The sequence below is a fragment of the Zophobas morio genome, unplaced genomic scaffold (genome assembly GCF_036711695.1).
Source record: "Zophobas morio isolate AGI-343-1 ecotype UQ-CSIRO unplaced genomic scaffold, CSIRO_AGI_Zmor_V1 ptg000004l, whole genome shotgun sequence".
Taxonomy (NCBI): domain Eukaryota; kingdom Metazoa; phylum Arthropoda; class Insecta; order Coleoptera; family Tenebrionidae; genus Zophobas; species Zophobas morio.
This window is the reverse complement of record NW_026972109.1, coordinates 347,161-361,524: the sequence shown is the minus strand read 5'-3', so window position 1 is coordinate 361,524 and position 14,364 is coordinate 347,161. Positions and strand designations below refer to the sequence as shown.

Below are 14,364 nucleotides of genomic sequence, written 5' to 3'. Positions count from 1 at the left end.
TAATAAGACGCACAAAAATAAATTAAAAGCCGTATCTATTTTTATGGCGAGATAACGATGTTTGAGCGAATTATCACGAGTACGTCTGATAAATGTTTTACCGAAATACTCAACAAAACAGGAGCGTGCCAGTTAACGTCATGAAATAAACTGTTTTAAATTGTATTAATTACAAACTATCTGACCATGCCTGTGCTGTGTTTTAGTAGTTTTCATACTACATGAGAGTGAAATACTTGGTGTTTTAACTTTACCTATTTATAGCCGGTTCACTTTTAGACTAAGTTGAGGAGTATATGCAAAGTATGTGTAAATGAAAAAAGTTCAGAGATGTCGTTACACATACACTGAATTATTTTGTAATAGTTTCAGCAATCCCGACGAAAAATGGTGAGTATTATCCCTGCACTTGTTTTATTTTTAGACAGGGTTTATGACCCACACGTGAAACTTGAAGATTTAATAAGCTAATTAATTTCAAAAATTTGTCAGTTATTTTCTTTCTAATTTTTCTAGCTAGAGATGTCACACTCTGACGACATAGAAAATGAAAGTTGTAAACTCGCCCCGAATTCCGACGATTCGGTAGTAGTTCCTACAGGGCATGAAAAACTGGAAATTAAGTACACACCCAACGACAACAAACGTAAAACGTCCACTTGTGTCTTGAAAACTCACATACCCTACGGAATCCTCACCATTAGCCTATTTCAGGTAACTATGTCTCACTTCGTTAAAAAAATCAAAAAACGTTTGTTTATATTTAGTTGCAGACGTCGCCATAAATTTGTTCACTCCAAACAACTAAAATTCTAAAAATTTCGACTCCTGCTTTATATCATTTGGAACCGATTTAGCCTTTTAACATTTCGTTACTTATTTAACGTCTAAAAATGGACTATTTCCATCGTCATCTCATCACGCTGCATAAACAAACACAGTTGGTATCACTGAACCAAGAACTTGTTTTAGATATTGTGCCACGTTACTTTTGACGAAAATTTTCGAAAACTGTTACGTTTTGAACCGAAGAAATTAACCCAAGCTTGGCGGTTTGTAACCTATATGTTACTACACGAAGACTGGATTCACTTGTTACTTAACGTGTTAATGCAGACTCTGTTTGCCTACTTCCTCGAACTAAGACACTGCCGAGTCTACGTCGTGGTACTATATTTCACCGGAGGAATCACCGCCGTCCTCGGAGCTTCCTGTTTTCACCCGGATTTGGTGATCGGAGCGTCCGGAGGAGTCTACACTCTCCTGATATCCAACATCTCCGACATCTTCATGGTACGTGAAAAAAACACCAAGCTAGAACCCAATTGGTTTGTTTTAGAATTTCGAAAGCATCCGGTACAAGGTTTATCGAGGCCTTTGCATTCTTATTATTGTTGTGTCTGATATTGTCTACAACGTCATCCACTTCCACGTGAAGAAGGATCCAGTGATATCGTGGGAAACCCACATCGTCGGGGGAACGTCAGGACTTTTCCTAGGACTTGTGTTTTATCGAAAGGAAGTCCAGAAAGCGAGACTACGAAAGTTGAGTCTGTTCTGGCTAGGACTCACTCTGTATCTTATTTTGTTGATCTCTTTGGTTGTTGTGGTAGTACAAATCAAAAAGTGTACTCCAGTCAGTGCCATGCTTAGAGAGTACGTCTATTTTTGTTGACTTTTTACATTAAATAAAGCGTCAATTTCGATTTTTTATTCAAAGTACACCGCAAAAATGTACATGTAAAAGTGGTACCGTGTGACCAACGCAGTTGATCAGACGGTACTGTTGGAAAATCTACTGTGACCAAATTTAACCAAAATTCTCTGGGTGCCTTTATTACTAACTTACTTTCACAGTGGACTTTCCACAAGCAATAAATAGCGAATGAGATCAGTTGTAATTTTCGAGACACGACTCAGCACTTGAGAGTCTTACACTGGACACCGATTTCCGTGCACTTGCACTCCAGGCACGGGTTTGACAATTCTGAAATGATGCGTCCGACTCTGTACATTCTTCCATAAATATTGCAACCCGCTAGTTTCAAAACAGCTAGATTCGGATTGGTGTCCACGGAATTCCGGTGACCAACGTCGCTGCGTTTACCCTCTGACTTAAAATTAGTGGTTATGAAGACAGTCGGGGTCGTACTGTAGTGACTGGTGGAATCCGTGCTCACTTCAAGATCTTCCAAAGACGACATGCTTATTTTCGTTGACGTCATTTCTGTTGTTGGAATAACCTTATCAAAGTAAAAGCTTTGGGGTGCGAGATTCGTGCGATCTGGTACTTCGTTGTCTACAAAAACCGTAATGAGTTCATTTCTTGACGATGTGGAAAAGTCGCTCTTACCGCACACATAGTGCGGGCAACACGAAGCTAAATCTTGCACGAGTGACCCTTTGCAACCAAACTGTGGCCCGGGACACTTAATTTTCTGACACACGACGTTTCCATAAAAACATCTACATGTTTCACAGGGTGACTGCGCAGGCGCTGTATCCCCATGCGGAATCTCCAAATTTTCTAGCAAACAACTTACTACGAAACGATTAGTACATCGTGGTACTGATCAGTACTTACTTTCGTGTAGTTTGGGTAAATTCGTGGTGGAAGCGATGGTGTTTTCGAACACGTTGTCCAAAATGGGGGGTTCTTTTGGAATAAAGCCACCCTCCGTCTCTACTGGAGGCGAAAATAAATTGTAGTTCATGTACGACGAATCCGTCACGAGTTCCTTCGACGAATAAACAGCACCATTTTCTGAATTTTTCAAATCTAGAGCATCTGCTGCAAGAAATGGAATGATCCTAGAAAAGCATATATGTTACAAAATTTTTAGACTTGTACGTACCTACTTAGCTACCGCAAATTTGGCAAAGACGGTGGTAATGAAGGTTCGTTGTAGTCGTACTCGTAGTCGGAAATCGTGTCTTTTTTATTGAAAATGTCGGTACTTGTGTTTTTTTCGTGGTTAATCGAATCCACAGTTGTTACAGTTGCATTAACGTCTTTATTGTTTTTAGTTTGTAGTACGACATCTGGTGAGTACTCGATTGTTTCCTGGGTATTGGTGTCATTTTCAAGGTACTCCGTTTCGAATGAATTGTTTTCTTTAATGCAGTCCGTGGAATTAAGAACTGTCTGCACAGTAACGACGTACGCTGTAGTTTCGGACGGAATATCAGTCTCGACTGAGTTAAGCGTAGTTTCTGTAAAATCGTCTGTAACTGTAGAGTACTCGAACGTCGTTTGACTATAGTCGGTCGTCGTTTCAGCTGTAGTAGTCAGATCTTCTAACACATTGTTAGATTCGATTTTTCTGTTAAATCTGTCGTCAATGACAGAGTCAGTGTTTCGTTGGATTTTCGTGGTTTGGGTTAGATCTCCGTCGTAGTTCAAAATAGTACCGGTTTGGTTGTTCACGTCTTGGTCGAATTCTTTGTGGAACTTGGCGTAGTGTTGACTCACTATGGGTACGTCTGCATAGTTGGGTTGTGGGTTTGTTTCAATAGTACCACCTGCGTTACAACTATGATCATTAATCTACTACTATACAGCCCCGTAGCTACGGGGGGGCAAGAGGGGGCTGAGCCCCCCTTAGCAGTTGTGGTTGCCCCCCTGGAAGACTTATACATTATAAATTTCAAATTAGTAATAAAATTTCAATATAATGCCGATTGCCGAAAGCATATTAACTGGCCCCACCCGCCCCACCTTTATTTTTTTACGGGGTATATTATTTGGCAATATCACACTACCGTTGATGTTGACCGTATAAAAAAATTAACATGTCACATTTTATTCCATAGCCTACTATGTACTTGAGAAAAGTCAAAAATATTATATGGATTTTCTAAAAATTGAGCTTTTATTGAAATGGACAAAAAATCGACAAAAAATTCTGAGATGTAGATCTCGATGAGCTTAATCAAAAAACATGGTCCCAGACCAAGATTTTTCAAAAATTCGGCTCCAAAGTCGACATTTCAAAATTTCTAAAAATTACATTTCTTTTGGCGGCTCTGGAAAAATTGTACGAATTTTAGAAAAAATAAAACCAAAAAAAAAACATTTGGAGATCGAAATCAATAAAAAGATCCCTTTTGCTAGTTTTCGAAAATGCGTGGGAAAAGTCAAATTGTTTTTATAGATTTTCAAAAATTGAGCTTTTGTTGAAATTGGCTAAAAATCTACAAACAATTCTGAGATGTAGATCTCGACAAGTTTAGTAAAAAAACATAAGGTCTTGCTGCTATTCGGTTTCCAAGTCGAATTTTTAAAATTTCTCAAAAATTATATTCCTATTTCTTTTGACGATTCTAGAAAAATTTTACAAATTTTCGATCAAATAAAACCAAAAACAACATCTGAAGATTGAAATAACTAAAAGAATGACTTTTGGTAATTTTTGGAAATGCTTAAGAAAAGTCAAAATTTATTTAGTTTTCAAAAATTGAGCTTTTGTTAGAGTTGACAAAAAATTCTGAAATGTAGATCTCGATGAGCTTAATCGAAAAACATGTTCATGCTCCCGGAGCAAAATTTACGAAATATTGGGTTACTACCTAAAATTTCTAAAAAATCTCAAAAGTGACTTAAAAAAAAGTTATTTCTTTATGCGATTGTGGAAAAATTCGACGAAATATCAAAAAAATAAAACCAAAAATAACATCTGTAGATCGAAATCAATAAAGAGATCCCTTTTGCTAATTTTCGAAGATGCTTGGGAAAAGTCAAAAAATGTATATGGATTTTAAAAAATTGAGCTTTTGTTGAAATTAACAAAAAATCAACAAAAAATTCCGAGATGTAGATCTCGATGAGCTTAATCCAAAAACATAAGTTCTTGATGGTCCCAGACCAAGATTTTCGAAAAATTCGGTTTCAAAGTCGACATTTCAAAATTTCTCAAAAATTACATTTCTTTTGGCGGCTTTGGAAAAATTGTACAAATTTTCGAGAAAATAAAACCAAAAACAACATTTGGAGATCGAAATCGATAAAGAGATCCCTTTTGCTAATTTTCGAAAACGGTTGGGAAAAGTCAAAAACATTTTATTGATTTTCAAAAATTTAGCTTTTGTTGAAGTTGACTAAAAATCCACAAAAAAATCTGAAATGTTGATCTCGACGAACTCAATCAAAAAACACAAGGTCTAGATGGTCCCAGATCAAGATTTTCGAAACATTCGGTTTCAAAGTTCAAAAATTACATTTCGTTTGGCGATTGCTGAAAAATTTTACGACTTTTCAACCAAATAAAACCAAAAACAACATCTGGAGATCGAAATCAATAAAGGAATCTCTTTTGGTAATCTCGAACGTGCGTGAAAAAAAGTCAAAAATTTGACACAGGTTCTCAAAAATTGCCATTTTTCTTCCGTCGATTCTGGAAAAAATGTAAGAATTTTGAAAAAAATTGAATCCAAAACGATTTTTGGAAATCGAGATGAACAAAGGAGTCTCTTTTGATAATTTTTGAAAATGCTTGGAAAAAGTCAAAAATTTTATATGGGTTTTCAAAAATTGAACTTTCGTAAAGTTGACAAAAAATTCTGAAATACAGATTTGGACGAGCTTAAAAAAACATGACAGGTTCATGGTTCCGGTTCAAAATTTTCGAAATACTCGGTTTCGAGCTCGAATTTTCAAAATTTCTCAAAAATTACCATATTTCTTTTGGCGATTGTGGAAAAATTGTACGCATTTTCGAAAAAACAACCAAAAACAACATCTGGAGATCGAAATCAATAAAGGAATCCCTTTTGGTAATCTCGAACGTGCTTGAAAAAAAGTCAAAAATTTGACACAGGTTCTCAAAAATTGCCATATTTCTCCCGTCGATTCTGGAAAAAATGTAAGAATTTTCAAAAAAATTGAATCCAAAACGATTTCTGGAAATCGAGATGAACAAAGGAATCTCTTTTGGTAATTTTCGAAAATGCTTGGGAAAAGCCAAAAATTTTATATGGGTTTTCAAAAATTGAACTTTCGTAAAAGTTGACAAAAAATTCTGAAATACAGATTTGGACGAGCTTAAAAAAAACATGACAGGTTCAAGGTTCCGGATTAAAATTTTCGAAATACTCGGTTTCGAGCTCGAATTTTCAAAATTTCTCAAAAATTACCATATTTCTTTTGGCGATTGTGGAAAAATTGTACGCATTTTCGAAAAAACAACCAAAAACAACATCTGGAGATCGAAATCAATAAAGGAATCCCTTTTAGTAATCTCGAACGTGCTTGAAAAAAAGTCAAAAATTTGACACAGGTTCTCAAAAATTGCCATTTTTCTTCCGTCGATTCTGCAAAAAATGTAAGAATTTTCAAAAAAATTGAATCCAAAACTATTTCTGAAAATCGAGATGAACAAAGGAATCTCTTTTGGTAATTTTCGAAAATGCTTGGGAAAACCCAAAAATTTTATATGGGTTTTCAAAAATTGAACTTTCGTAAAAGTTGACAAAAAATTCTGAAATACGGATTTGGACGAGCTTAAAAAAACATGACAGGTTCAAGGTTCCGGATCAAAATTTTCGAAATACTCGGTTTCGAGCTGGAATTTTCAAAATTTCTCAAAAATTACCATATTTCTTTTGGCGATTGTGGAAAAATTGTACGCATTTTCGAAAAAACAACCAAAAACAACATCTGGAGATCGAAATCAATAAAGGAATCCCTTTTGGTAATTTCGAACGTGCTTGAAAAAAGTCAAAAATTTGATGCAGGTTCTCAAAAATTGCCATTTTTCTTCCGTCGATTCTGCAAAAAATGTAAGAATTTTCAAAAAAATTGAATCCAAAACGATTTCTGGAAATCGAGATGAACAAAGGAATCTCTTTTGGTAATTTTCGAAAATGCTTGGGAAAAGCCAAACATTTTATATGGGTTTTCAAAAATTGAACTTTCGTAAAAGTTGACAAAAAATTCTGAAATACAGATATGTACGAGCTTAAAAAAACATGACAGGTTCATGGTTCGGGATCAAAATTTTCGAAATACTCGGTTTCGAGCTCGAATTTTCAAAATTTCTCAAAAATTACCATATTTCTTTTGGCGATTATGGAAAAATTGTACGAATTTTCGAAAAAACAACCAAAAACAACATCTGGAGATCGAAATCAATAAAGGAATCCCTTTTGGTAATTTCGAACGTGCTTGAAAAAAGTCAAAAATTTGATACAGGTTCTCAAAAATTGCCATTTTTCTTCCGTCGATTCTGCAAAAAATGTAAGAATTTTCAAAAAAATTGAATCCAAAACGATTTTTGGAAGAAATCGAGATGAACAAAGGAATTCTTTTGGTAATTTTCGAAAATGCTTTGGAAAAGTCAAAAATTTTATATGGGTTTCCAAAAATTGAGCTTTTGTTAAAGTTGACAAAAAAATCTGAAATACACATCTCGACGAGTTTAAAAAAACATGACGAGTTCATGGTTCCGTACCAAAATTTTCGAAATATTTGCTTTCGAAGTCGGATTTTTAAAATATGTACTAAACATGCAAAAAAATAAACTCAAATAAATTGGATGTTACCTATATGGCCACTACACAAATTTTTGGATGCAGTACAGTTGTTTGTGAATCTACATTCTCTGTTTTAACCAGCATTTTAACCAAGTACCGTACTAATTTTTTGGACTTCGACAGGTTTTTACGAAAATTTAACGTAAAAAATCGACGTTTCCAATTATTTTAATGTTCTTTCAAATATAAAAACTCAGAAAAAATAAAGTAGTTATCTGAGTGTATTATTAAAATATAAATATTTACATGAAGCCCCCTCTGTCGACAAACTTGCCCCCCCTCTGAATAAGTTTTCTAGCTACGGGGCTGCTACTATAATATAATTCACTTACTGCAGTTGTAGCTAACCGCACAACACTCTCCTTTTCGTACCACCGGAACACAACCAAAGAGAGCCGGGGCACACGCTAATGGTTCACACCTCAACACCCCTCGTAGACAGTAACAATTATCACACTCCGAGTGACCAGCGCCTAGTACTTTATCACCCTCTTTGTAATAAACACCGTCAACAACACACCCCCCTGAAATATCCAGTCAAACTTGTAACTATTAACACCAACTCACCTTTGTGTTTCCCGATAAGTTTGGTACTTTTGGTCGTGGTACTAACGGTGGTGGTTGAGTGGTTGCACTCGTAGTGCGTCGGACAACAATTACTAGGGTCGTACTTCGGGCGACAATCCTCAATCGGTAGGAGACACTTAGGGCTCACGCAGACTTGTTTGCCGCCCAAGCAATAACAGTACTCGCACAGTGTTGATGAGTCCATGGCAGAACCGGGCCCATAAACACTCCCATTCACAACACATGCAACTATAAAGAGTTAGAGTACGACGTGACACTAACAGGAACAGTACCTTCTTCTAGACTGGAATTTTCCCCTAAAAGGTACTCGTCTGGGTCCGAACGGGCTTCCACGTAGTTGTGGCCATCTTATAAAATAATCTAGTAAGAATTTTTACAAACCAAGTGTTAGTAAGTAAAGAAGGAAAAATCTAGCTATGTAGTACCAGAAAAAAGAACTGAAATAAAATAGGCTTGTTGATTATTACTAGGTTGGGTGTTGGCGTTACCTGAACAAATTAGTTCTGGGCAACATGTTTCGAACTTGTGGAGCAAAATACATCCTGGTGGAGGCGGGTTTGGAAGCGTGGGACAAACTCGCAAATAACACAGCAAAGCTCCTTTGTTGCAAGTGCAATTTAGACAAGGTTCGGGTGTGATTACCTGGGTGCCTTCGGCGTGGAGCTCATCTTTGTACCAACATTCTGAAACCAAGCGGTTTAAATAAGTCAGGTTTTTGAGGTTAGCAGAGATTTTGAGGTAAACGTAGAAATAGATCGTTTTTAGTGATAAAAACAAAAAACTGAAAATGTCAGCTTCTTGGAATATGTGTATCGTTGCATAAAATTACGGTAAATGCCAATTTTATCGTGGTAAAATATAACACAGCCGTATTTTCTCACTAATTCTATTATGATAATTAATATACATTGTTATATTATTAGCGACTTCCGTTCACAACATTTTCTGCATTTTTAATCGGTCATACATGGTAATGTCTTCACCTGTGTGCCTCTTACGATGAGAGCGCTGTAATAATTATAATTTACTGAAAAATTAAGCGCTAAAAAAGGATATCCTGAAAACGTGCACCCAATAGTGATCGTTTTACCCGATCCTGAAAAAATTAAAACCTCGTTAAATGTGTCATTACGAGCAATAAAATTTTATGTGCGTGAAACAACAAAAATGCGACTATTTTTTACGGTATAGTAGGAATTTTCAGCCAGTACGCGTATAGTACTTAGTACTTAAGAGCGAATTACCGGTACACGGAGTGTGAATGACAGTTCATGCACATTTAACGCGTGCCACACGTTTCACGTCCTATTCCTAGTTTTGTTGCATGCTATGTCCAATTGTGGGCAAAAATTAACATTAACAACGATTACCATCACAAAGAAATGCAAGCAGACTTACATATAACAGTCCGAGAATCGTAGTTTATTTTTTTGAACCCTCCCACGAACTGTGCCTGAGCGACAAACGCATTAATATTTATACACACTTAAGATGAGCGACGATCTTAACATTATTTAAGAATCTCGTACAAATTTTTGTCAACGTAAAAAAATAACAATAGGACAATGTCAAAACGAGATTCTTACGGTTACCAATCGCTGTTCAAAAAACCCATTGTTGCTTTGTTCAACCCGATAATGAACTCTTGTTATTCCCCTGTAACTCGTCGACTATCAGCTGAAAATTCGTTAAATGTGGCCATTTGCGCTCTATTGTTACGAAGAGATCAATCGGTCGTTTTAAACAAAGTACGACTCGAGCGTTTCCAACGGTTGGTAAAGTTTTTGTTTTCGGTGCTGGCTTGACAACCAGGTTTACTTTTGACTCACCTCCAACAGCACATGGCATTGATAATAAAAACAGAAAAAAACACAACACGAATAGTGTGGGTCTGTGCCATTGTACACGAAACATGTTGGCGGAGGTCCGCCGAAGAACTGATCTGTTGGAGGTCTTCTTCAGACACGCGCTACCGAGATCAACTCACATACATGCGTTGTATGGCTGGGTATCAGCAGAGCAAGACCAAACCGCTATATAAGTACATGGTTAAGGACTAAAATGAAGACGGATTTTTGAGGGAATTTAGATAGCCAGAAATGGGGTTTTTGGCGAAAAATAAATACAAAATTTGAATGAAATGCCATTTATTTCTAAAATTTATTAAAAGCAACACTACAGTTTCCGGGCGTTTAAATTGCACTGATAATAATCAAAATAGAAACTAAGTGATCGTCGTAGAGAAAATTTTGCTATATCGTTCGTAATTCGTATAAAATGATCCATTTCCCGCACTCGTTTGAGTTTACAGCGGCAATCCATCCCAGTATCCATAAAATTTTATCTTCTTTATTGATGGAATATTGCAGTAAACAATCAAAATATTAAAAAAAAAAAGTGTCGGTCAAGTCATCACATCAGGTCAGGTTTGATTGATATTTGACAATTGCTGCAATTTATTTTATTATAAACACTCTGTATATTATAATCCAGTGATGGCATAATAAAGTGCGTAGTTTTTTTTATCTTTCCACAATATATCCCATTGTTAAAATGTTTTTATTTTAACTTAGAAGAATTATCCGAAAAAAAGAAAATTCGCAAAATTATATCAAAATTTTTCGAAAAATCAGGATTTATTTGCCATCGACCAATTTTTTTTATATCACAATTTTCAGTGTTTTCTTTTCTTTAGTTTTTCAATTTTTCCATTTTTCAATTTTCGGTTACATAATTTTTTGTTCTTTGAAGTTTAATTTTGCAATTTTTCGTTTGTTGAATTTTTCAAGTTTTTGGTTTTTAGTTCTTATTTTCCCGATTTTCTCGATTTTATATCACAATTTTGTTCATTTCCTTTATTTATTCAATTTCGATTTTATTATTTTTCGTTTATTTAATTTTTCAAATTTTTAACCTCAAATTCACTATTTGATATTTTAATTAAGGTTCTATTGTTGAAAGAAAACTATATATGTGTGTGTATTAAAAAAAAAGCCAAAAATGAAGCCCCACCCACCCACCCCGATCTCAATTCTGATTAATTTTCCATTCGTTGTCAGACCGAGGGGCGGAGCAAAATTGCAAAATCCATACTTCTCTATAAATATTTACCATTTTAAACATGTTTTCATTTTGCTGTTGTGAAAAGATCACCGATATTAAAAAAAAGGGCAAAATATAAGCCCCGCCCACCCGCCCTCAACTCAATTGTGATGGTTTTCCTTATTCGTCGTGAGTCGAGGGGCGGAGCATAATTTCAAAATCTTTATTTCTCTACAACAAATTACGCAAGATCTTCTTTCTGCACGTGTTGTACTGAATTAATTAACTAATTCTGGAAAAATGGTTGAAGTAATCGAAGGAAAAGTATTTAGTTGAATTTCGAAAATCGTCAAAAATGAGTCGAAATTTGCATAAGGGAGGCTACATTGTGGAAAATTTCATTTTTGAAATAGTTGTCCAAAAATTCTGAAAAAATTCAGGGATATATATCCCGATATGCTGATTCCAAAAATATAGCATGTTGATGGGCACGGAGCAACATTTTCGAAAAAATCGGTACGAAATGCGAATTTTTGAAAATTTCTAAAAATTTCGATATTTCAACGGTCGATTCCGGAAAAACGGTTGCAGTTATCAAAGAAACGAGGCCCGAAGTGAGTTCAAGAGTTCGAAATCTGCAAGAAAATGTATTTCGTTGAGTTTCGAAAACGCCAAAAATTGGCCGAAATTTGAAGAAGGGGGGACCATTGGAAAAATTTCACTTTTAAAAAAGTGATCTAAAAATTGCGAAAAAATTCAGAGACGTAGACTTCGACATGCTGATTCCAAAAATATAGCATGTTGATGGGTACGGAGTAACATTTTCAAAAAAATCTGGATAAAATGCGAATTTTTGAAAATTTCTAAAAATTTCGATATTTCAACGGTCGATTCCGGAAAAACGGTTGCAGTTATCAAAGAAACGAGGACCGAAGCGAGTTCTAGAGCTCGAAGTCTACAAGAAAATGTATTTAGTTGAGTATCGAAAAAGTCAAAAATTGGCCGAAATTCGAAGAAGGGGGCCCCATTGAAAAAATTTCACTTTTAGAAAAGTAGTCTAAAAATTACGAAAAAATTCAGGGACGTAGACCTCCGCATGCTGATTCCAAAAATATAGCATGTTGATGGGCACGGAGCAACATTTTCGAAAAAATCGGTATGAAATTGGAGTTTTTGAAAATTTCTAAAAGTTTCGATATTTCAACGGTCGATTCCGGACAAACGGTTGCCCTTATCAAAGAAACGAAGCCCGAAGTAAGTTCTAGTGCTCGAAATCTACAAGAAAATGTATTTCGTTGAATTTCGAAAACGTCAAAAATTGGCCGAAATTTGAAGAAGGGGGACCATTGGAAAAATTTCATTTTTAAAAAAGTGATCAAAAAGTTGCAAAAAAATTCAGGGACGTAGACCTCGATATGCTGATTCTAAAAATATAGTGTGTTGGTGGGCACGGAGCAACATTTTCGAAAAAATTGGTATCAATTGCGAAATTTTGAAAATTTCTAACAATTTCGCTACTTCAACGGTCAATTATGGAAAAACGGTTGCACTTATCAAAAAAACGATGCCGGAAGTGTGTTCTAGAGCTCGAAATCTACAAAAAAATGTATTTAGTCAAGTTTCGAAAATGTCAAAAATTGGTCGAAATTCGAAAGAATCGGTACGAAATGCGAACCTGTATATTAAAAATGTCAAAAATAAAGACACACCCACCCGCCCCGGTCTCAGTTGTGATGAATTTTTCATTCGAGAAATTGTATGATTCCAAAACTGAAATGACGAAAAATCGGAAAATCGAAAAATTAGAAAATCAAAAAGTCGAAAAGCCGAAAATTCGAAAAAGCCAAAATTTAAAAAATTGGCAAATTGAAGAACTGACAAACTGAAAACTCGGGAAATTGAAAAACTCCCAAACTGAAAAGACGAAAAATTGGGAAATCAAATTATTATCGAAAAATCAAGCAATCAAAGAATGGAAACATCGGAATACCCATGAATCGAGAAAATTAAAAAAATAATACAAAATCGACAAAATGAAAAAACTGAAAATCGAAAAATTAGAACATCCAAAAATTTAAAATTCCCAATATTGAAATGTTGAAAAATCGGAAAGTCGAAAATTTTTTAAAATCCAAACACCGAAATGCTAAGAAATGGAATAAAAAAAATTGTAAAAGTGAAAAATTGAAAAATCAATAAACTGAAAGATAAAAAATTTGAAAATATCGAAAACTTGAAAAATTTAAATATCGAAGATCTGAAAAACTGAAAAATCGAAAAGTGTAAAATTTAAAAAATAGAAACATCAAAATATCGAAAAATTGAATCATCAAAAAATCTAAAAATTGAAAGATATAAGACTTAAAAATCGAAAAATTGCTAAATCCAAAAGCCGAGAAGTTGAAAAATCGAAAAATCCAAAATTTAAATAATAATCGGGAAATTGAAGAATCGACACATTGAAAAATCGAATATGTAATTGAAAAGTCGAAAAACCGAAAAGTTAAATTACCGAAAAACAGAAATCGTGAAATCGAAAAATTGAAAAATAGAAGTGGTTAAAAATTGAAAAATGGGACAATTCGAAATTGAAAAATTTGAATTAAAAAAAAACCGACAAACCGAAAAAGTGAGAAATCGAAAAACTGAAAAACTAATTCCGAAAAATTGAAAAACCGGAAAATCGAAATACGATAAGACGAAAAATCGAAAGAAAACCGTTTAATCGAAAATTGAAAAATCGGAATATCGAAAAACTGAAAAATTAATTCCGAAAAATTTAAAAATCGAAAAATATAAAAACGAGAAGGCAAAAAATCGAAAGATTGAGAAATCGAAACAACAAAAATGTAAAAATCTAAAATTTATTCAGGGACATAGACCTCGATATGCTGATTCCAAAAATGTAGTGTGTTGGTGGGCACGGAGCAATATTTTTGAAAAAATTGGTATCAATTGCGAAATTTTGAAAATTTCTTAAAATTTCGATATTTCAACAGTCAATCATGGAAAAAAGGTTGCACTTATCAAAAAAATGATGCCGGAAGTGCGTTCTAGAGCTCGAAATCTACAAAAAATGTATTTAGACAAGTTTCGAAAATGTAAAAATTGGTCGAAATTCGAAAGAATCGGTACGAAATGCGAAAATGTATATTAAAAATGCCAAAAATAGATATCCCCCACTCGCCCCGATCTCAGTTGTGA

General features: G+C 34.7%; 2 protein-coding genes across 2 annotated transcripts; one reads left to right on the top strand and one right to left on the bottom strand.

Moving 5' to 3' along the window:
- Positions 1-1,706, top strand: LOC135136574 (rhomboid-related protein 2-like). The gene is made up of 4 exons (XM_064065935.1): positions 1-390; positions 517-714; positions 973-1,293; positions 1,340-1,706. The coding sequence occupies exons 1-4, from the start codon at positions 388-390 to the stop codon at positions 1,673-1,675; spliced, it is 858 nt and encodes a 285-aa protein (XP_063922005.1). The 5' UTR covers positions 1-387; the 3' UTR covers positions 1,676-1,706.
- On the bottom strand, positions 1,697-10,165 carry LOC135133442 (uncharacterized). Its single transcript, XM_064061835.1, has 10 exons — positions 10,150-10,165; positions 9,948-10,100; positions 8,607-8,801; positions 8,391-8,465; positions 8,098-8,346; positions 7,863-8,054; positions 2,868-3,522; positions 2,585-2,811; positions 2,354-2,542; positions 1,697-2,299 (listed from the first exon to the last, which is right to left on the bottom strand). The coding sequence occupies exons 1-10, from the start codon at positions 10,163-10,165 to the stop codon at positions 1,917-1,919; spliced, it is 2,334 nt and encodes a 777-aa protein (XP_063917905.1). The 3' UTR covers positions 1,697-1,916.
- Positions 10,166-14,364: the final 4,199 nt, after the last annotated feature.